The 25,715-nt window shown below is 37.4% G+C and overlaps 1 protein-coding gene across 3 annotated transcripts in view; it reads right to left on the bottom strand.

Annotated features, from left to right (window-relative positions):
* Positions 1 to 23,777, bottom strand: part of LOC135568810 (ladderlectin-like) — a 42,428-nt gene extending 18,651 nt beyond the window's left edge. The window contains exons 1-7 of one of the 3 annotated variants that reach the window (XM_065015581.1): positions 23,679 to 23,777; positions 22,569 to 22,630; positions 21,901 to 22,049; positions 21,392 to 21,520; positions 21,127 to 21,238; positions 20,922 to 20,988; positions 20,774 to 20,820 (exon numbers count right to left, since the gene is read on the bottom strand). In XM_065015581.1, coding sequence (XP_064871653.1) covers positions 20,774 to 20,820; positions 20,922 to 20,988; positions 21,127 to 21,238; positions 21,392 to 21,520; positions 21,901 to 22,049; positions 22,569 to 22,617 — 553 coding nt within the window. In that variant the 5' untranslated portion in view covers positions 22,618 to 22,630; positions 23,679 to 23,777. Of the gene's footprint in view, positions 1 to 20,773; positions 20,821 to 20,921; positions 20,989 to 21,126; positions 21,239 to 21,391; positions 21,521 to 21,900; positions 22,050 to 22,568; positions 22,631 to 22,992; positions 23,353 to 23,678 lie in introns of those variants that run through there. The other 2 variants (XM_065015580.1, XM_065015579.1) reach the window with 2 other exon arrangements.
* Positions 23,778 to 25,715: the final 1,938 nt, after the last annotated feature.

Genomic DNA, 25,715 nt, shown 5'->3' with positions numbered 1-25,715 from the left:
TCTAGAACAGTCTACTATCTACTATCTAGAACAGTCTACTATCTACTATCTAGAACAGTCTACTATCTACTATCTAGAACAGTCTACTATCTACTATCTAGAACAGTCTACTATCTACTATCTAGAACAGTCTACTATCTACTATCTAGAACAGTCTACTATCTACTATCTAGAACAGTCTACTATCTACTATCTAGAACAGTCTACTATCTACTATCTAGAACAGTCTACTATCTACTATCTAGAACAGTCTACTATCTACTATCTAGAACAGTCTACTATCTACTCTATATCTAGAACAGTCTACTATCTACAACAGTCTACTATCTAGAACAGTCTACTATCTACTATCTAGAACTACTATCTAGAACAGTCTACTATCTACTATCTAGAACAGTCTACTATCTACTATCTAGAACAGTCTACTATCTACTATCTAGAACAGTCTACTATCTAGAACAGTCTACTATCTACTATCTAGAACAGTCTACTATCTACTATCTAGAACAGTCTACTATCTACTATCTAGAACAGTCTACTATCTACTATCTAGAACAGTCTACTATCTAGAACAGTCTACTATCTATATCTAGAAGTCTAGTCTACTATCTACTATCTAGAACAGTCTACTATCTACTACAACAGTCTACTATCTACATCTACAGTCTACTATCTACAACAGTCTACTATCTACAACAGTCTACTATCTACAACAGTCTACTATCTACTATCTAGAACAGTCTACTATCTACTATCTAGAACAGTCTACTATCTACTATCTAGAACAGTCTACTATCTACTATCTAGAACAGTCTACTATCTAGAACAGTCTACTATCTACTATCTAGAACAGTCTACTATCTACTATCTAGAACAGTCTACTATCTACTATCTAGAACAGTCTACTATCTAGAACAGTGTACTATCTACTATCTAGAACAGTCTACTATCTACTATCTAGAACAGTCTACTATCTACAACAGTCTACTATCTACTATCTACAACAGTCTACTATCTACTATCTACTATCTAGACCAGTCTACTATCTACTATCTAGACCAGTCTACTATCTACTATCTAGACCAGTCTACTATCTACAACAGTCTCCTATCTACTATCTAGAGCAGTCTACTATCTATTATCTAGAACAGTCTACTATCTACTATCTACAACAGTCTACTACCTACTATCTAGAACAGTCTACTATCTACTATCTAGAACAGTCTACTATCTACTATCTAGAACAGTCTACTATCTAGAACAGTCTACTATCTACTATCTAGAACAGTGTACTATCTACTATCTAGAACAGTCTACTATCTACTATCTAGAACAGTCTACTATCTACAACAGTCTACTATCTACAACAGTCTACTATCTACTATCTACTATCTAGAACAGTCTACTATCTACTATCTAGAACAGTCTACTATCTACTATCTAGAACAGTCTACTATCTACTATCTAGAACAGTCTACTATCTAGAACAGTCTACTATCTACTATCTAGAACAGTCTACTATCTACTATCTAGAACAGTCTACTATCTACTATCTAGAACAGTCTACTATCTACTATCTAGAACAGTCTACTATCTACTATCTAGAACAGTCTACTATCTACTATCTAGAACAGTCTACTATCTACTATCTAGAACAGTCTACTATCTAGAACAGTCTACTATCTACTATCTAGAACAGTCTACTATCTACAACAGTCTACTATCTACTATCTAGAACAGTCTACTATCTACTATCTAGAACAGTCTACTATCTACTATCTAGAACAGTCTACTATCTACTATCTACAGTCTACTATCTACTATCTAGAACAGTCTACTACTACTATCTAGAACAGTCTACTATCTAGAACAGTCTACTATCTACTATCTAGAACAGTCTACTATCTACTATCTAGAACAGTCTACTATCTACTATCTAGAACAGTCTACTATCTACTATCTAGAACAGTCTACTATCTACTATCTAGAACAGTCTACTATCTACTATCTAGAACAGTCTACTATCTAGAACAGTCTACTATCTACTATCTAGAACAGTCTACTATCTACTATCTAGAACAGTCTACTATCTACTATCTAGAACAGTCTACTATCTACAACAGTCTACTATCTACAACAGTCTACTATCTACAACAGTCTACTATCTACAACAGTCTAGAACAGTCTACTATCTACTATCTAGAACAGTCTACTATCTACTATCTACAGTCTATCTAGAACAGTCTACTATCTACTATCTAGAACAGTCTACTATCTACTATCTAGAACAGTCTACTATCTAGAACAGTCTACTATCTACTATCTAGAACAGTCTACTATCTACTATCTAGAACAGTCTACTATCTACTATCTAGAACAGTCTACTATCTACTATCTAGAACAGTCTACTATCTACTATCTAGAACAGTCTACTATCTACTATCTAGAACAGTCTACTATCTACTATCTAGAACAGTCTACTATCTACAACAGTCTACTATCTACAACAGTCTACTATCTACAACAGTCTACTATCTACAACAGTCTACTATCTACAACAGTCTGCTATCTACTATCTACTATCTAGAACAGTCTACTATCTACTATCTAGAACAGTCTACTATCTACTATCTAGAACAGTCTACTATCTAGAACAGTCTACTATCTACTATCTAGAACAGTCTACTATCTACTATCTAGAACAGTCTACTATCTACTATCTAGAACAGTCTACTATCTAGAACAGTCTACTATCTACTATCTAGAACAGTCTACTATCTACTATCTAGAACAGTCTACTATCTACAACAGTCTACTATCTACTATCTACAACAGTCTACTATCTACTATCTACTATCTAGAACAGTCTACTATCTACTATCTAGAACAGTCTACTATCTACTATCTAGAACAGTCTACTATCTACTATCTAGAACAGTCTACTATCTACTATCTAGAACAGTCTACTATCTACTATCTACAACAGTCTATCTACTATCTAGAACAGTCTACTATCTACTATCTAGAACAGTCTACTATCTACTATCTAGAACAGTCTACTATCTACTATCTAGAACAGTCTACTATCTACTATCTACTATCTAGAACAGTCTACTATCTAGAACAGTCTACTATCTACTATCTATCTAGAACAGTGTACTATCTACTATCTAGAACAGTCTACTATCTACTATCTAGAACAGTCTACTATCTACAACAGTCTACTATCTACAACAGTCTACTATCTACTATCTACTATCTAGAACAGTCTACTATCTACTATCTAGAACAGTCTACTATCTACTATCTAGAACAGTCTACTATCTACTATCTAGAACAGTCTACTATCTAGAACAGTCTACTATCTACTATCTAGAACAGTCTACTATCTACTATCTAGAACAGTCTACTACCTACTATCTAGAACAGTCTACTATCTACTATCTAGAACAGTCTACTATCTACTATCTAGAACAGTCTACTATCTACTATCTAGAACAGTCTACTATCTACTATCTAGAACAGTCTACTATCTAGAACAGTCTACTATCTACTATCTAGAACAGTCTACTATCTAGAACAGTCTACTATCTGCTATCTAGAACAGTCTACTATCTAGAACAGTCTACTATCTACTATCTAGAACAGTCTACTATCTACAACAGTCTGCTATCTACTATCTACTATCTAGAACAGTCTACTATCTACTATCTAGAACAGTCTACTATCTAGAACAGTCTACTATCTACTATCTAGAACAGTCTACTATCTACTATCTAGAACAGTCTACTATCTACTATCTAGAACAGTCTACTATCTACTATCTAGAACAGTCTACTATCTAGAACAGTCTACTATCTAGAACAGTCTACTATCTAGAACAGTCTACTATCTAGAACAGTCTACTATCTACTATCTAGAACAGTCTACTATCTACTATCTAGAACAGTCTACTATCTACTATCTAGAACAGTCTACTATCTACTATCTAGAACAGTCTACTATCTACTATCTAGAACAGTCTACTATCTACTATCTAGAACAGTCTACTATCTACTATCTAGAACAGTCTACTATCTACTATCTAGAACAGTCTACTATCTACTATCTAGAACAGTCTACTACCTACTATCTAGAACAGTCTACTATCTACTATCTAGAACAGTCTACTATCTAGAAAAGTCTACTATCTAGAACAGTCTACTATCTACTATCTAGAACAGTCTACTATCTAGAACAGTCTACTATCTAGAACAGTCTACTATCTAGAACAGTCTACTATCTACTATCTAGAACAGTCTACTATCTACTATCTAGAACAGTCTACTATCTACTATCTAGAACAGTCTACTATCTACTATCTAGAACAGTCTACTATCTACTATCTAGAACAGTCTACTATCTACTATCTAGAACAGTCTACTATCTACTATCTAGAACAGTCTACTATCTACTATCTAGAACAGTCTACTATCTACTATCTAGAACAGTCTACTATCTACTATCTAGAACAGTCTACTATCTAGAACAGTCTACTATCTGCTATCTAGAACAGTCTACTATCTGCTATCTAGAACAGTCTACTATCTACTATCTAGAACAGCCTACTATCTGCTATCTAGAACAGTCTACTATCTACTATCTAGAACAGTCTACTATCTACTATCTAGAACAGTCTACTATCTACTATCTACAACAGTCTGCTATCTACTATCTAGAACAGTCTACTATCTACTATCTAGAACAGTCTACTATCTACAACAGTCTACTATCTACTATCTAGAACAGTCTACTATCTACTATCTAGAACAGTCTACTATCTACTATCTAGAACAGTCTACTACCTACTATCTAGAACAGTCTACTACCTACTATCTAGAACAGTCTACTACCTACTATCTAGAACAGTCTACTATCTACTATCTAGAACAGTCTACTATCTACTATCTAGAACAGTCTACTATCTACTATCTAGAACATTCTACTATCTACTATCTAGAACAGTCTACTATCTACTATCTAGAACAGTCTACTATCTACTATCTACATCAGTCTACTATCTATTATCTAGAACAGTCTACTATCTACTATCTAGAACAGTCTACTATCTACTATCTAGAACAGTCTACTATCTACTATCTAGAACAGTCTACTATCTACAACAGTCTACTATCTACAACAGTCTACTATCTACAACAGTCTACTATCTACAACAGTCTACTATCTACAACAGTCTACTATCTACAACAGTCTACTATCTACAACAGTCTGCTATCTACTATCTACTATCTAGAACAGTCTACTATCTACTATCTAGAACAGTCTACTATCTACTATCTAGAACAGTCTACTATCTAGAACAGTCTACTATCTAGAACAGTCTACTATCTACTATCTAGAACAGTCTACTATCTACTATCTAGAACAGTCTACTATCTACTATCTAGAACAGTCTACTATCTACTATCTAGAACAGTCTACTATCTAGAACAGTGTACTTTCTACTATCTAGAACAGTCTACTATCTACTATCTAGAACAGTCTACTATCTACAACAGTCTACTATCTACTATCTACAACAGTCTACTATCTACTATCTACTATCTAGACCAGTCTACTATCTACTATCTAGACCAGTCTACTATCTACTATCTAGACCAGTCTACTATCTACAACAGTCTCCTATCTACTATCTAGAACAGTCTACTATCTATTATCTAGAACAGTCTACTATCTACTATCTACAACAGTCTACTATCTACTATCTAGAACAGTCTACTATCTACTATCTAGAACAGTCTACTATCTACTATCTAGAACAGTCTACTATCTACTATCTAGAACAGTCTACTATCTACTATCTAGAACAGTCTACTATCTACTATCTAGAACAGTCTACTATCTACTATCTAGAACAGTCTACTATCTACTATCTAGAACAGTCTACTATCTACTATCTAGAACAGTCTACTATCTACTATCTAGAACAGTCTACTATCTACAACAGTCTACTATCTACTATCTAGAACAGTCTACTATCTACTATCTAGAACAGTCTACTATCTACAACAGTCTACTATCTACTATCTAGAACAGTCTACTATCTACTATCTAGAACAGTCTACTATCTAGAACAGTCTACTATCTAGAACAGTCTACTATCTAGAACAGTCTACTATCTACTATCTAGAACAGTCTACTATCTACTATCTAGAACAGTCTACTATCTACTATCTAGAACAGTCTACTATCTACTATCTAGAACAGTCTACTATCTACTATCTAGAACAGTCTACTATCTACTATCTAGAACAGTCTACTATCTACTATCTAGAACAGTCTACTATCTACTATCTAGAACAGTCTACTATCTACTATCTAGAACAGTCTACTATCTACTATCTAGAACAGTCTACTATCTACTATCTAGAACAGTCTACTATCTAGAACAGTCTAGAACTATCTACTATCTAGAACAGTCTACTATCTACTATCTAGAACAGTCTACTACTATCTATCTACTATCTAGAACAGTCTACTATCTACTATCTAGAACAGTCTACTATCTACTATCTAGAACAGTCTACTATCTACTATCTACACAGTCTACTATCTAGAACAGTCTACTATCTACTATCTAGAACAGTCTACTATCTACTATCTAGAACAGTCTACTATCTACTATCTAGAACAGTCTACTATCTACTATCTAGAACAGTCTACTATCTACTATCTAGAACAGTCTACTATCTACTATCTAGAACAGTCTACTATCTACTATCTAGAACAGTCTACTATCTACTATCTAGAACAGTCTACTATCTACTATCTAGAACAGTCTACTATCTACTATCTAGAACAGTCTACTATCTACTATCTAGAACAGTCTACTATCTACTATCTAGAACAGTCTACTATCTACTATCTAGAACAGTCTACTATCTAGAACAGTCTACTATCTACTATCTAGAACAGTCTACTATCTACTATCTAGAACAGTCTACTATCTACAACAGTCTGCTATCTACTATCTACTATCTAGAACAGTCTACTATCTACTATCTAGAACAGTCTACTATCTAGAACAGTCTACTATCTACTATCTAGAACAGTCTACTATCTACTATCTAGAACAGTCTACTATCTACTATCTAGAACAGTCTACTATCTACTATCTAGAACAGTCTACTATCTACTATCTAGAACAGTCTACTATCTACTATCTAGAACAGTCTACTATCTACTATCTAGAACAGTCTACTATCTACTATCTAGAACAGTCTACTATCTACTATCTAGAACAGTCTACTATCTACTATCTAGAACAGTCTACTATCTACAACAGTCTACTATCTAGAACAGTCTACTATCTACTATCTAGAACAGTCTACTATCTACTATCTAGAACAGTCTACTATCTACTATCTAGAACAGTCTACTATCTACTATCTAGAACAGTCTACTATCTACTATCTAGAACAGTCTACTATCTACTATCTACAACAGTCTACTATCTACTATCTAGAACAGTCTACTATCTACTATCTAGAACAGTCTACTATCTACTATCTAGAACAGTCTACTATCTACTATCTAGAACAGTCTACTATCTACTATCTAGAACAGTCTACTATCTACTATCTAGAACAGTCTACTATCTACTATCTAGAACAGTCTACTATCTACTATCTAGAACAGTCTACTATCTACTATCTAGAACAGTCTACTATCTACTATCTAGAACAGTCTACTATCTACTATCTAGAACAGTCTACTATCTACTATCTAGAACAGTCTACTATCTAGAACAGTCTACTATCTAGAACAGTCTACTATCTACTATCTAGAACAGTCTACTATCTACTATCTAGAACAGTCTACTATCTACTATCTAGAACAGTCTACTATCTACTATCTAGAACAGTCTACTATCTACTATCTAGAACAGTCTACTATCTACATCTAGAACAGTCTACTATCTACTATCTACAACAGTCTACTATCTACTATCTAGAACAGTCTACTATCTACTATCTACAACAGTCTACTATCTACTATATCTAGAACAGTCTACTATCTACTATCTAGAACAGTCTACTATCTACAACAGTCTACTATCTACTATCTACTATCTAGAACAGTCTACTATCTACTATCTAGAACAGTCTACTATCTACTATCTAGAACAGTCTACTATCTACTATCTAGAACAGTCTACTACCTACTATCTAGAACAGTCTACTATCTAGAAAAGTCTACTATCTACTATCTAGAACAGTCTACTATCTAGAAAAGTCTACTATCTAGAACAGTCTACTATCTACTATCTAGAACAGTCTACTATCTACTATCTAGAACAGTCTACTATCTACTATCTAGAACAGTCTACTATCTACTATCTAGAACAGTCTACTATCTAGAACAGTCTACTATCTAGAACAGTCTACTATCTACTATCTAGAACAGTCTACTATCTACTATCTAGAACAGTCTACTATCTACTATCTAGAACAGTCTACTATCTACTATCTAGAACAGTCTACTATCTACAACAGTCTGCTATCTACTATCTACTATCTAGAACAGTCTACTATCTACTATCTAGAACAGTCTACTATCTAGAACAGTCTACTATCTACTATCTAGAACAGTCTACTATCTACTATCTAGAACAGTCTACTATCTACTATCTAGAACAGTCTACTATCTACTATCTAGAACAGTCTACTATCTACTATCTAGAACAGTCTACTATCTACTATCTAGAACAGTCTACTATCTACTATCTAGAACAGTCTACTATCTACTATCTAGAACAGTCTACTATCTGCTATCTAGAACAGTCTACTATCTACTATCTAGAACAGTCTACTATCTACTATCTAGAACAGTCTACTATCTACTATCTAGAACAGTCTACTATCTACTATCTAGAACAGTCTACTATCTACTATCTAGAACAGTCTACTATCTACTATCTACAACAGTCTGCTATCTACTATCTAGAACAGTCTACTATCTACTATCTAGAACAGTCTACTATCTACAACAGTCTGCTATCTACTATCTACTATCTAGAACAGTCTACTATCTACTATCTAGAACAGTCTACTATCTAGAACAGTCTACTATCTACTATCTAGAACAGTCTACTATCTACTATCTAGAACAGTCTACTATCTACTATCTAGAACAGTCTACTATCTACTATCTAGAACAGTCTACTATCTACTATCTAGAACAGTCTACTATCTACTATCTAGAACAGTCTACTATCTACTATCTAGAACAGTCTACTATCTACTATCTAGAACAGTCTACTATCTACTATCTAGAACAGTCTACTATCTACTATCTAGAACAGTCTACTATCTACTATCTAGAACAGTCTACTATCTACTATCTAGAACAGTCTACTATCTACTATCTAGAACAGTCTACTATCTACTATCTAGAACAGTCTACTATCTACTATATCTAGAACAGTCTACTATCTACTATCTAGAACAGTCTACTATCTACTATCTAGAACAGTCTACTATCTACTATCTAGAACAGTCTACTATATAGAACAGTCTACTATCTACAGTCTACTATCTGCTATCTAGAACAGTCTACTATCTACTATCTAGAACAGTCTACTATCTACTATCTAGAACAGTCTACTATCTACTATCTAGAACAGTCTACTATCTACTATCTAGAACAGTCTACTATCTACTATCTAGAACAGTCTATCTACTATCTAGAAAAGTCTACTATCTATATCTAGAACAGTCTACTATCTATCTAGAACAGTCTACTATCTACTATCTAGAACAGTCTACTATCTATCTACTATCTAGAACAGTCTACTATCTAGAACAGTCTATCTATCTAGAACAGTCTACTATCTACTATCTAGAACAGTCTACTATCTACTATCTAGAACAGTCTACTATCTACTATCTAGAACAGTCTACTATCTAGAACAGTCTACTATCTACTATCTAGAACAGTCTCTATCTATCTAGAACAGTCTACTATCTACTATCTAGAACAGTCTACTATCTAGAACAGTCTATATCTAGAACAGTCTACTATCTACTATCTAGAACAGTCTACTATCTACTATCTAGAACAGTCTACTATCTACTATCTAGAACAGTCTACTATCTACTATCTAGAACAGTCTACTATCTACTATCTAGAACAGTCTACTATCTACTATCTAGAACAGTCTACTATCTAGAACAGTCTACTATCTGCTATCTAGAACAGTCTACTATCTGCTATCTAGAACAGTCTACTATCTACTATCTAGAACAGTCTACTATCTACTATCTAGAACAGTCTACTATCTACTATCTAGAACAGTCTACTATCTACTATCTAGAACAGTCTACTATCTACTATCTAGAACAGTCTACTATCTACTATCTAGAACAGTCTACTATATCTACAACAGTCTACTATCTACTAACAGTCTACTATCTACTATCTAGAACAGTCTACTATCTACTATCTAGAACAGTCTACTATCTACTATCTAGAACAGTCTACTATCTACTATCTAGAACAGTCTACTATCTACTATCTAGAACAGTCTACTATCTACTATCTAGAACAGTCTACTATCTACTATCTAGAACAGTCTACTATCTACTATCTAGAACAGTCTACTATCTACTATCTAGAACAGTCTACTATCTACTATCTAGAACAGTCTACTATCTACTATCTAGAACAGTCTACTATCTACAACAGTCTGCTATCTACTATCTAGAACAGTCTACTATCTACTATCTAGAACAGTCTACTATCTACAACAGTCTACTATCTACTATCTAGAACAGTCTACTATCTACTATCTAGAACAGTCTACTATCTAGAACAGTCTACTATCTACTATCTAGAACAGTCTACTATCTACTATCTAGAACAGTCTACTATCTACTATCTAGAACAGTCTACTATCTACTATCTAGAACAGTCTACTATCTACTATCTAGAACAGTCTACTATCTACTATCTAGAACAGTCTACTATCTACTATCTAGAACAGTCTACTATCTACTATCTAGAACAGTCTACTATCTAGAACAGTCTACTATCTACTATCTAGAACAGTCTACTATCTACTATCTAGAACATTCTACTATCTACTCTAGAACAGTCTACTATCTACTATCTAGAACAGTCTACTATCTACTATCTAGAACAGTCTACTATCTACTATCTAGAACAGTCTACTATCTACAACAGTCTACTATCTACTATCTACTATCTAGAACAGTCTACTATCTACTATCTAGAACAGCCTACTATCTGCTATCTAGAACAGTCTACTATCTACTATCTAGAACAGTCTACTATCTACTATCTAGAACAGTCTACTATCTACTATCTAGAACAGTCTACTATCTAGAAAACAGTCTACTATCTAGAACAGTCTACTATCTACTATCTAGAACAGTCTACTATCTACTATCTAGAACAGTCTACTATCTACTATCTAGAACAGTCTACTATCTATCTAGAACAGTCTACTATCTACTATCTAGAACAGTCTACTATCTATCTACTATCTACTATCTAGAACAGTCTACTATCTACTATCTAGAACAGTCTACTATCTACTATCTAGAACAGTCTACTATCTACAATCTAGAACAGTCTACTATCTACTATCTAGAACAGTCTACTATCTACTATCTAGAACAGTCTACTATCTACTAACAGTCTACTATCTAGAACAGTCTACTATCTACTATCTAGAACAGTCTACTATCTACTATCTAGAACAGTCTACTATCTACTATCTAGAACAGTCTACTATCTACTATCTAGAACAGTCTACTATCTACTATCTAGAACAGTCTACTATCTGCTATCTAGAACAGTCTACTATCTGCTATCTAGAACAGTCTACTATCTACTATCTAGAACAGCCTACTATCTGCTATCTAGAACAGTCTACTATCTACTATCTACAACAGTCTACTATCTACTATCTAGAACAGTCTACTATCTACTATCTAGAACAGTCTACTATCTACTATCTAGAACAGTCTACTATCTACTATCTAGAACAGTCTACTATCTACTATCTAGAACAGTCTACTATCTACTATCTAGAACAGTCTACTATCTAGAACAGTCTACTATCTACTATCTAGAACAGTCTACTATCTACTATCTAGAACAGTCTACTATCTACTATCTAGAACAGTCTACTATCTACTATCTAGAACAGTCTACTATCTACTATCTAGAACAGTCTACTATCTACTATCTAGAACAGTCTACTATCTACTATCTAGAACAGTCTACTATCTACTATCTAGAACAGTCTACTATCTATCTAGAACAGTCTACTATCTATCTAGAACAGTCTACTATCTACTATCTAGAACAGTCTACTATCTACTATCTAGAACAGTCTACTATCTACTATCTAGAACAGTCTACTATCTACTATCTACAACAGTCTACTATCTACTATCTAGAACAGTCTACTATCTACTATCTAGAACAGTCTACTATCTACTATCTAGATCTACTATCTACTATCTAGAACAGTCTACTATCTACTATCTAGAACAGTCTACTATCTATCTAGAACACAACAGTCTACTATCTACTATCTAGAACAGTCTACTATCTGCTATCTATCTACTATCTATCTAGAACAGTCTACTATCTATATCTAGAACAGTCTACTATCTACTATCTAGAACAGTCTACTATCTACTATCTAGAACAGTCTACTATCTACTATCTAGAACAGTCTACTATCTAGAACAGTCTACTATCTACTATCTAGAACAGTCTACTATCTACTATCTAGAACAGTCTACTATCTACTATCTAGAACAGTCTACTATCTACTATCTAGAACAGTCTACTATCTACTACTATCTAGAACAGTCTACTATCTACTATCTAGAACAGTCTACTATCTCTAGAACAGTCTACTATCTAGAACAGTCTACTATCTACTATCTAGAACAGTCTACTATCTACTATCTAGAACAGTCTACTATCTACTATCTAGAACAGTCTACTATCTACTATCTAGAACAGTCTACTATCTACTATCTAGAACAGTCTACTATCTACTATCTAGAACAGTCTACTATCTACTATCTAGAACAGTCTACTATCTACTATCTAGAACAGTCTACTATCTACTATCTAGAACAGTCTACTATCTAGAACAGTCTACTATCTACTATCTAGAACAGTCTACTATCTACTATCTAGAACAGTCTACTATCTACTATCTAGAACAGTCTACTATCTAGAACTCTATATCTAGAACAGTCTACTATCTAGAAAACTATCTACTATCTAGAACAGTCTACTATCTACTATCTAGAACAGTCTACTATCTACTATCTAGAACAGTCTACTATCTAGAACAGTCTACTATCTACTATCTAGAACAGTCTACTATCTACTATCTAGAACAGTCTACTATCTACTATCTAGAACAGTCTACTATCTACAACAGTCTACTATCTACTATCTAGAACAGTCTACTATCTACTATCTAGAACAGTCTACTATCTACTATCTAGAACAGTCTACTATCTACTATCTAGAACAGTCTACTATCTACTATCTAGAACAGTCTACTATCTACTATCTAGAACAGTCTGCTATCTACTATCTAGAACAGTCTACTATCTACTATCTAGAACAGTCTACTATCTACAACAGTCTACTATCTACTATCTAGAACAGTCTACTATCTACTATCTAGAACAGTCTACTATCTATCTACTATCTAGAACAGTCTACTATCTACTATCTAGAACAGTCTACTATCTACTATCTAGAACAGTCTACTATCTGCTATCTAGAACAGTCTACTATCTACTATCTAGAACAGTCTACTATCTACTATCTAGAACAGTCTACTCTAGAACAGTCTACTATCTACTATCTAGAACAGTCTACTATCTACTATCTAGAACAGTCTACTATCTACTATCTAGAACAGTCTACTATCTACTATCTAGAACAGTCTACTATCTACTATCTAGAACAGTCTACTATCTACTATCTAGAACAGTCTACTATCTACTATCTAGAACAGTCTACTATCTACTATCTAGAACAGTCTACTATCTACTATCTAGAACAGTCTACTATCTGCTATCTAGAACAGTCTACTATCTGCTATCTAGAACAGTCTACTATCTACTATCTAGAACAGTCTACTATCTACTATCTACAGTACTCTATCTAGAACAGTCTACTATCTACTATCTAGAACAGTCTACTATCTACTATCTAGAACAGTCTACTATCTACTATCTAGAACAGTCTACTATCTACTATCTAGAACAGTCTACTATCTACTATCTAGAACAGTCTACTATCTACTATCTAGAACAGTCTACTATCTACTATCTAGAACAGTCTACTATCTACAACAGTCTACTATCTACTATCTAGAACAGTCTACTATCTACTATCTAGAACAGTCTACTATCTAGAACAGTCTACTATCTACTATCTAGAACAGTCTATCTACTCTAGAACAGTCTACTATCTAGAACAGTCTACTATCTACTATCTAGAACAGTCTACTATCTACTATCTAGAACAGTCTACTATCTACTATCTAGAACAGTCTATCTATCTAGAACAGTCTACTCTACTATCTAGAACAGTCTACTATCTAGAACAGTCTACTATCTAGAACAGTCTACTATCTACTATCTAGAACAGTCTACTATCTACTATCTAGAACAGTCTACTATCTACTATCTAGAACAGTCTACTATCTACTATCTAGAACAGTCTACTATCTACTATCTAGAACAGTCTACTATCTACTATCTAGAACAGTCTACTATCTACTATCTAGAACAGTCTACTATCTACTATCTAGAACAGTCTACTATCTACTATCTAGAACAGTCTACTATCTACTATCTAGAACAGTCTACTAGTCTACTATCTAGAACAGTCTACTATCTACTATCTAGAACAGTCTACTATCTACTAAAAGTCTACTATCTAGAACAGTCTACTATCTACTATCTAGAACAGTCTACTATCTACTATCTAGAACAGTCTACTATCTACTATCTAGAACAGTCTAGAACAGTCTACTATCTAGAACAGTCTACTATCTACTATCTAGAACAGTCTACTATCTACTATCTAGAACAGTCTACTATCTACTATCTAGAACAGTCTACTATCTACTATCTAGAACAGTCTACTATCTACTATCTAGAACAGTCTACTACCTACTATCTAGAACAGTCTACTATCTACTATCTAGAACAGTCTACTATCTAGAAAAGTCTACTATCTAGAACAGTCTACTATCTACTATCTAGAACAGTCTACTATCTACTATCTAGAACAGTCTACTATCTAGAACAGTCTACTATCTAGAACAGTCTACTATCTAGAACAGTCTACTATCTACTATCTAGAACAGTCTACTATCTACTATCTAGAACAGTCTACTATCTAGAACAGTCTACTATCTACTATCTAGAACAGTCTACTATCTACAACAGTCTGCAATCTACTATCTACTATCTAGAACAGTCTACTATCTACTATCTAGAACAGTCTACTATCTAGAACAGTCTACTATCTACTATCTAGAACAGTATACTATCTACTATCTAGAACAGTCTACTATCTACTATCTAGAACAGTCTATCTACTATCTAGAACAGTCTACTATCTACTATCTAGAACAGTCTACTATCTACTATCTAGAACAGTCTACTATCTACTATCTAGAACAGTCTACTATCTACTATCTAGAACAGTCTACTATCTACTATCTAGAACAGTCTACTATCTGCTATCTAGAACAGTCTACTATCTGCTATCTAGAACAGTCTACTATCTACAACAGTCTGCTATCTACTATCTAGAACAGTCTACTATCTACTATCTAGAACAGTCTACTATCTACAACAGTCTACTATCTACTATCTAGAACAGTCTACTATCTACTATCTAGAACAGTCTACTATCTACTATCTAGAACAGTCTACTACCTACTATCTAGAACAGTCTACTACCTACTATCTAGAACAGTCTACTACCTACTATCTAGAACAGTCTACTATCTACTATCTAGAACAGTCTACTATCTACTATCTAGAACATTCTACTATCTACTATCTAGAACATTCTACTATCTACTATCTAGAACAGTCTACTATCTACAACAGTCTACTATCTACTATCTACAACAGTCTACTATCTACTATCTACAACAGTCTACTATCTACAACAGTCTACTATCTACAACAGTCTACTATCTACTATCTACTATCTAGAACAGTCTACTATCTACTATCTAGAACAGTCTACTATCTACTATCTAGAACAGTCTACTATCTACTATCTAGAACAGTCTACTATCTACTATCTAGAACAGTCTACTATCTAGAACAGTCTACTATCTAGAACAGTCTACTATCTAGAACAGTCTACTATCTACTATCTAGAACAGTCTACTATCTACTATCTAGAACAGTCTACTATCTACTATCTAGAACAGTCTACTATCTAGAACAGTCTACTATCTACTATCTAGAACAGTCTACTATCTACAACAGTCTACTATCTACAACAGTCTACTATCTACTATCTACTATCTAGACCAGTCTACTATCTACTATCTAGACCAGTCTACTATCTACTATCTAGACCAGTCTACTATCTACAACAGTCTCCTATCTACTATCTAGAGCAGTCTACTATCTACTATCTACAACAGTCTACTATCTATTATCTAGAACAGTCTACTATCTACCATCTAGAACAGTCTACTCTCTACCCTCTAGAACAGTCTACTATCTACAACAGTCTACTACCTACTATCTAGAACAGTCTACTACCTACTATCTAGAACAGTCTACTATCTACAACAGTCTACTATCTACTATCTAGAACAGTCTACTATCTAGAACAGTCTACTATCTAGAACAGTCTACTATCTACTATCTAGAACAGTCTACTATCTACTATCTAGAACAGTCTACTATCTACTATCTAGAACAGTCTACTATCTAGAACACTCTGGTCAGCTTGCTGATGAACAGAATGCTTTCAGAAATCCAGAGTGTTTGATGTGATTTTTGTTGTTATATAACTTCAATTGATTGACCGGTGCGACAATCGACTCCAGGGGGGTGAAACAGCTTGCCTCTGTTGAGGGAAAATATATGTTGCTGAAGGGACGGAAATCCATTTTCATTTAAGAGACCCTGGATTGTGAACTAGTTCTATGGTAGTTAATTCAACAGTAGGAAGTTAGCAACATTAAACTAGTTCTATGGTAGTTAATTCAACAGTAGGAAGTTAGCTACATTAAACTAGTTCTATGGTAGTTATTTGTTTTTTTTGTTTGTTTTTTTTCACCTTTATTTAACCAGGTAGGCTAGTTGAGTACAAGTTCTCATTTGCAACTGCGACCTGGCCAAGATAAAGCATAGCAGTGTGAACAGACAACACAGAGTTACACATGGAGTAAACAATTAACAAGTCAATAACACAGTAGAAAAAAAGGGGCAGTCTATATACAATGTGTGCAAAAGGCATGAGGAGGTAGGCGAATAATTACAATTTTGCAGATTAACACTGGAGTGATAAATGATCAGATGGTCATGTACAGGTAGAGATATTGGTGTGCAAAAGAGCAGAAAAGTAAATAAATAAAAAACAGTATAAAAACAGTATGGGAATGAGGTAGGTGAAAATGGGTGGGATATTTACCAATAGACTATGTACAGCTGCAGCGATCGGTTAGCTGCTCAAATAGCTGATGTTTGAAGTTGGTGAGGGAGATAAAAGTCTCCAACTTCAGCGATTTTTGCAGTTCAGTCCAGTCACAGGCAGCAGAGTACTGGAACGAAAGGCGGCCAAATGAGGTGTTGACTTTAGGGATGATCAGTGAGATACACCTGCTGGAGCGCGTGCTACGGATGGGTGTTGCCATCGTGACCAGTGAACTGAGATAAGGCGGAGCTTTACCTAGCATGGACTTGTAGATGACCTGGAGCCAGTGGGTCTGGCGACGAATATGTAGCGAGGGCCAGCCGACTAGAGCATACAGGTCGCAGTGGTGGGTGGTATAAGGTGCTTTAGTGACAAAACGGATGGCACTGTGATAGACTGCATCCAGTTTGCTGAGTAGAGTGTTGGAAGTCATTTTGTAGATGACATCGCCGAAGTCAAGGATCGGTAGGATAGTCAGTTTTACTAGGGTAAGCTTGGCGGTGTGAGTGAAGGAGGCTTTGTTGCGGAATAGAAAGCCGACTCTTGATTTGATTTTCGATTGGAGATGTTTGATATGAGTCGAAGGAGAGTTTGCAGTCTAGCCAGACACCTAGGTACTTATAGATGTCCACATATTCAAGGTCGGAACCATCCAGGGTGGTGATGCTAGTCGGGCATGCGGGTGCAGGCAGCGATCGGTTGAAAAGCATGCATTTGGTTTTACTAGCGTTTAAGAGCAGTTGGAGGCCACGGAAGGAGTGTTGTATGGCATTGAAGCTCGTTTGGAGGTTAGATAGCACAGTGTCCAATGACGGGCCGAAAGTATATAGAATGGTGTCGTCTGCGTAGAGGTGGATCAGGGAATCGCCCGCAGCAAGAGCAACATCATTGATATATACAGAGAAAAGAGTCGGCCCGAGAATTGAACCCTGTGGCACCCCCATAGAGACTGCCAGAGGACCGGACAGCATGCCCTCCGATTTGACACACTGAACTCTGTCTGCAAAGTAATTGGTGAACCAGGCAAGGCAGTCATCCGAAAAACCGAGGCTACTGAGTCTGCCGATAAGAATATGGTGATTGACAGAGTCGAAAGCCTTGGCAAGGTCGATGAAGAGGGCTGCACAGTACTGTCTTTTATCGATGGCGGTTATGATATCGTTTAGTACCTTGAGTGTGGCTGAGGTGCACCCGTGACCGGCTCGGAAACCAGATTGCACAGCGGAGAAGGTACGGTGGGATTCGAGCTGGTCAGTGACCTGTTTGTTGACTTGGCTTTCGAAGACCTTAGATAGGCAGGGCAGGATGGATATAGGTCTATAACAGTTTGGGTCCAGGGTGTCTCCCCTTTGAAGAGGGGATGACTGCGGCAGCTTTCAATCCTAGGGGATCTCAGACGATATGAAAGAGAGGTTGAACAGGCTGGTAATAGGGGTTGCGACAATGGCGGCGGATAGTTTCAGAAATAGAGGGTCCAGATTGTCAAGCCCAGCTGATTTGTACGGGTCCAGGTTTTGCAGCTCTTTCAGAACATCTGCTATCTGGATTTGGGTAAAGGAGAACCTGGAGAGGCTTGGGCGAGGAGCTGCGGGGGGGCGGAGCTGTTGGCCGAGGTTGGAGTAGCCAGGCGGAAGGCATGGCCAGCCGTTGAGAAATGCTTATTGAAGTTTTCGATAATCATGGATTTATCGGTGGAGACCGTGTTACCTAGCCTCAGTGCAGTGGGCAGCTGGGAGGAGGTGCTCTTGTTCTCCATGGACTTCACAGTGTCCCAGAACTTTTTGGAGTTGGAGCTACAGGATGCAAACTTCTGCCTGAAGAAGCTGGCCTTAGCTTTCCTGACTGACTGCGTGTATTGGTTCCTGACTTCCCTGAACAGTTGCATATCACGGGGACTATTCGATGCTATTGCAGTCCGCCACAGGATGTTTTTGTGCTGGTCGAGGGCAGTCAGGTCTGGAGTGAACCAAGGGCTGTATCTGTTCTTGGTTCTGCATTTTTTGAACGGAGCATGCTTATCTAAAATGGTGAGGAAGTTACTTTTAATGAATGACCAGGCATCCTCAACTGACGGGATGAGGTCAATGTCCTTCCAGATACCCGGGCCAGGTCGATTAGAAAGGCCTGCTCACAGAAGTGTTTTAGGGAGCGTTTGACAGTGATGAGGGGTGGTCGTTTGACTGCGGCTCCGTGGCGGATACAGGCAATGAGGCAGTGATCGCTGAGATCCTGGTTGAAGACAGCGGAGGTGTATTTGGAGGGCCAGTTGGTCAGGATGACGTCTATGAGGGTGCCCTTGTTTACAGAGTTAGGGTTGTACCTGGTGGGTTCCTTGATTATTTGAGTGAGATTGAGGGCATCTAGCTTACATTGTAGGACTGCCGGGGTGTTAAGCATATCCCAGTTTAGGTCACCTAACAGAACAAACTCTGAAGCTAGATGGGGGGCGATCAATTCACATTAATTGATGCAGTTACCAAAACAGCTGTACAGTTTAATTGGTAGAATGTTTTTCTGTTCTAATTTTAGATTTGAATAGCAGAGTAGACTAATAATGTGCTCTATGTTTTTGTCAAAGCTACAGGGAAAGTGGTCAAAATAGCTGACAGCTCATTCGTGTCAAAATCACATTGTTTAGAGTGAATAGACTGTTGGAAGTCAGATTTAAAAATGGGAGATTTAAATAAAAGGAGATTTAGAATGTTGAAAATATCCCGTTAAAGAGGAAGAGGATTTCTAGGATAGCCTGAGTAAAAGGCAGTTTACTTTGGGCACCTCAGTGATCCAAACTTCCAAATACTGAGAGGTTTTCTAGGAGGACAAAAAGCTTAATAGTTTAAAAACAATTCCAGACACGTTTTAAAGGGCAATACAGGTGCAGCTCCTTGTTGAGAGGCACTCTGACATTTAGAAGATGACAGCTGTTCACTTCTAAATGTCAGAGTGCCATTCAACAAGGAGCTGCACCTGTTACATAATTAACTTATTGTCTAGCCGAGGCAATGGGCCAGGACATTCCTACCTCTCTCATGTGATTTCTTCTGACTTGGCAATGATGCTAAACCAGATCTAAAAGAAAATGAAATAAAAACATACATGAATGTAATTGAGTGTTAATATGGTCTCTGTATAAAACGTGTCCAGATACAAGACAGTGTTAGACCTGCTACCTTGTCTCCATAGAACACACATAGAACCTCAGCTCTCCACAGGACACGTCATTCCAGCCCTGCCCACCTGTTGTCAAGACAAATCTCACTTCAGTTATTTCAATGTCCTCAGAGTTTGTTTGTGTGTGTGTGTGTGTGTGTGTGTGTGTGTGTGTGTGTGTGTGTGTGTGTGTGTGTGTGTGTGTGTGTGTGTGTGTGTGTGTACCTCCAGTGTGTAGCTCCATACAGTTCTCCCCCTGTCCAGAGTTACTGGGCTCATCCTCCTCCCAGTAGAAACTGTCAACAGCTGAGCCGTCACTCCACAGCCACATCCCCTCCTTATCACAGAAACACATTGCTTGATGGATTGAAACCACTTCATTGTTTTTAAACAGAAAGTACCTTGAGCTTTTGCCTCTGTAAACTGTAGACATTTGACAGACTGGTTGACAGACTGACTGACTGACTGATGAATTATTGACCCAGTGTACCTGAGCTGCATCGTAGCCTCCTATCCAGACCGGCTGGTATGTGTGTCTCCTGACCAGATCCTGGACAAACACCTGTTGACCCGGGCTGTGAACCGACACCAGGTTCCCTCTGTGCTGGGAGCAGTACAACTAGAGAGACAGTCAGAGAACACTGTGTTAGCCCACTGAGCTAAAGCCCTGGCAGTACCTCAGGGAGCGAAGATCAATGCAGACTAGAAATTGAAATTTCCTGAATTAAATGTGTGCTAGTCTTGAAGTATCAATGGTTGTGAAATAGTAATAGTTGTAGTAGTGACAGCAGTAGAAGTGGTAGTATTGGTGACAGAAGTAGTACTAGTAGTAGTAGTAGTTTTTGATTTAACTAGATTTTAAAGCATACAATTTTATGTGAAAAAACTGATTTTTCTTTTACCATGGATTTGCCCTAAATCAATTCCTAACCAACTCTACTACAGCAACAGAACAAGTTGACCTTTAGTTTCTCAGTCTCTCCCAATTACAAGCGTTACCTCTGCAGTGGCCCAGGTGGCCCAGACGGGGTAGAAGGAGAAGCAGCGATGCTCATTCTGATGCCACCCGGCTGGGCATGGTGACTGGGAGTCCACCCCTTCCACCTCCTCTTCTGTAGTGTTCACCACCCCCGGGGCAGCATCCAGCCCTGGAACAACAACACACACCGACAGTATGTACTGTTCAAGAGCTGTGCTTGACTTAGTTTACCTGGTACATTGGAAGCAATTAATGGAATAATCCCAAAAGTGCAAACTAAAGCTAGATCAAGTAGCACCTCAAATACTGTATAGCATCTAGAGTTGGGTTTGACCAGATACAATGCTATTTTACTGTAAACAAATTGACAACAGACTTTCAGCAGGCTTCAACATGCACAGCGTTTACACAGATGGTTGATGATTGGCTGAGTGAAATTCATGATCAAAAGATTGTGGGAGTTATTTTGTTAGACTTCAGTGTGGCCTTTGAAGTTATCATTCATAGTCTATGGCTTTATACCACCTGCTATAATGTGGATAAAGAGTAACCTGTTTAAATAAATAACAATTTGTTCTTAACTCACCTGCCGAGTTAAATGAAGGTTAAATCAAATAGAAAAATGACAGAACACAGAGGGTGTTTTTTATCATTGAATTAAACTATTTACACACTGTTTCATATTCACCTGTTGCCAGGTGCAGAGCCATCACAACACAACAAAGCAGCAGAGACATTCTGCCAACCGATCTACAGAGGAAACAATGATAGTACATTACATAACAACTTAACTCTACATTTAATAACCTCTAATAGTGTTAAAGGGATCCTGGATACCATTTCAATGTCTCCGTGTGCATTATGAAGGAAGGTAGTGGTTGTTTCACGAGCAAATGCTATCTAGCATTAGCACAATGACTGGCAGTCTACAGGTACGGTAGCATTGCTAATGTCCCTGTAGACTTCCAGTCATTGAACTAGAATCGTACATTATGCATTTAGCATAACTTATTTTAAAATGACATTGCATAACATGACAAAACGTAACACAAATGAACTTGTAACTGACATAGGTTAACATGAGCAGCTCCATCTGTAACGTAGCACATTACCTGGACATGAATCAGAGAATGTTGAGAGTAACACAGTGACAGTAGTAGTAGTAGCTTGGTCTTGGTAGAGTAGCTCAGAATCAGAGAATGTTGAGAGTACCTGAGCTGGCTAGTAACACAGTGACAGTAGTAGTAGTAGCTTGGTCTTGGTAGAGTAGCTCAGAATCAGAGAATGTTGAGAGTACCTGAGCTGGCTAGTAACACAGTGACAGTAGTAGTAGTAGCTTGGTCTTGGTAGTGTAGCTCAGAATCAGAGAATGTTGAGAGTACCTGAGCTGGCTATTGCTTCTGGCTTGGATTAGTCACTGTTGAGGAGGAGGAGGAGTGAAATGAGGTGATGTGAGGAGAAGAGATGAGGAAATGATAAGACACAGAGAAAACCGCTCAGACACTCACTAACCTTAAGTAAGGTCACACACTCTCTCTCACTCTCTCTCTGTTTTACACTTAAAAATTATAGTGCATGTAAATGAACGAAGCAATTGTTTGCAAAAAAAACTACATCTTTGCATCCGAACAAATGATTATTTAGGATTGAAAAAGGACTTCAGGCTACTCTTGAATGTCTGCAACCAGATAGATGTATTGACAAATGATGATGGACCTGCGAATTGATTTGGACAAACAAATCAGTCCAAAAAACGGTCTCTCTGTTATCTCAGCTCACTGGTCACCATAACACCCACCCGTAGCACGCGCTCCTGCAGGTATATCTCGCTGGTCATCCCCAATGCCAACACCTCCCTTGACCGCCTTTCCTTTCAGTTCTCTGCTGCCAATGACTGACAAAAATTGCACAAAAAAATAACTTTAATCAGCAGCTATCTGATCAGCTTACCGATCACTGCAGCTGTACATAGCCCATCTATAAACAGCCCATCCAACTACCTACCTACCTCATCCCCATAGTTTTTAACTTTTTTGTTCTTGTTATGCAGATGAGTGAGGACCCAACAGCGATTCAACAGAAACAGAGTCTTTAATGTCCAAACAGGGAAAACATAAATCCTCAATCTTTACAGGAGATGTCCAAACAGGGAAAACATAAATCCTCTATCTTTGCAGGAGAGTCCTCCTTCTAGTAGTAGAGGAGAATTGCAGGGCTAGCGGCAACCGACTGCAGGTCCCTCTGGTTAGGCGCGGGCCGTAGAGGACAGAGACACCTGCTCACACGCAGCATCTGATGAAGAGGCAGATTACGACAGGACGGGACAAGGGCAAAGCAAACAAGAATCCGACAAGGACAGAAGCAGAAACAGAGAGAGAAATAGAGACTTAATCAGAGGGCAAAAGAGGGGACAGGTGTGAGAGAGTAAACGAGGTCGTTAGGAGAATGAGGAACAGCTGGGAGCAGGAACGGAACGATAGAGAGAGAGAGTAACCTAATACGACCAGCAGGGGGAAACGAAGAGAAGGGAAAGCACAGGGACAAGACATAACATGACAGTTCTTTTGCACACCCGTATTTCTACTTTTACATAATCTCCACATCTATCACTCCAGTGTTTATTTGCTAAATTGTAATTACTTTGCTACTATGGCCTATGTATTGCTTTGCCTCCTTACTCCATTTGTATATAGCTTTTTCTATTGTGTTATTGACAGTACATGTGTTTATCCCATGTGTAACTGTGTTGTTGTTTTTGTCGTACTGCTTTGCTTTAACTTGGCCAGGTTGTAGATGAGAATTTGTTCTACCTGGTTAAATAAGGTGAAAAGAACAACAACAATAAAACAGCATTCCACCTCAATCAACAGCCTGATCAAATGATGGTCACACCAGATACACCAGTTGTCTGATCCACGCCCCTACCTTGATGTTGGTCACACCAGATACACCAGTTGTCTGATCCAAGCCCCTACCTTGATGTTGGTCACACCAGATACACCAGTTGTCTGATCCAAGCCCCTACTTTGATGTTGGTCACACCAGATACACCAGTTGTCTGCTCCACGCCCCTACCTTGATGATGGTCACACCAGATACACCAGTTGTCTGATCCAAGCCCCTACCTTGATGTTGGTCACACCAGATACACCAGTTGTCTGATCCAAGCCCCTACCTTGATGTTGGTCACACCAGATACACCAGTTGTCTGATCCAAGCCCCTACCTTGATGTTGGTCACACCAGATACACCAGTTGTCTGATCCACGCCCCTACCTTGATGATGGTCACACCAGATACACCAGTTGTCTGATCCACGCCCCTACCTTGATGATGGTCACACCAGATACACCAGTTGTCTGATCCACGCAGAATCAGAGAATGTTGAGAGTACCTGAGCTGGCTAGTTACACAGTGACAGTAGTAGTAGTAGCTTGGTCTTGGTAGTGAAGCTCAGAATCAGAGAATGTTGAGAGTACCTGAGCTGGCTATTGCTTCTGGCTTGGACTAGTGACTGTTGAGGAGGAGGAGTGAAATGAGATGATGTGAGGAGAAGAGATGGAGAAATGATGAGGTACTGTAGAACAGCAACCAGCCCATATCCTCCTCTCTACACTAGTGGCTGTGTCCTAAAAGCCTCAGCCCTGCCCACTCTCATTATCAGTCAGACTAGAATCACATCAACAACCTGCTAGTTCCAACAACACATCTCCTACTCTGACAGACTAGAATCACATCAACAACCTGCTAGTTCTAACAACACATCTCCTGTTCCGACAGAATTGAATCACATCAACAACCTGCTAGTTCTAACAACACATCTCCTGCTCTGACAG

The sequence above is a fragment of the Oncorhynchus nerka genome, unplaced genomic scaffold, assembly GCF_034236695.1.
Source record: "Oncorhynchus nerka isolate Pitt River unplaced genomic scaffold, Oner_Uvic_2.0 unplaced_scaffold_288___fragment_2___debris, whole genome shotgun sequence".
Lineage (NCBI taxonomy): Eukaryota > Metazoa > Chordata > Actinopteri > Salmoniformes > Salmonidae > Oncorhynchus > Oncorhynchus nerka.
Note: the sequence above shows the minus strand (reverse complement) of the source record. Positions and strands in the feature narration are given on the sequence as shown.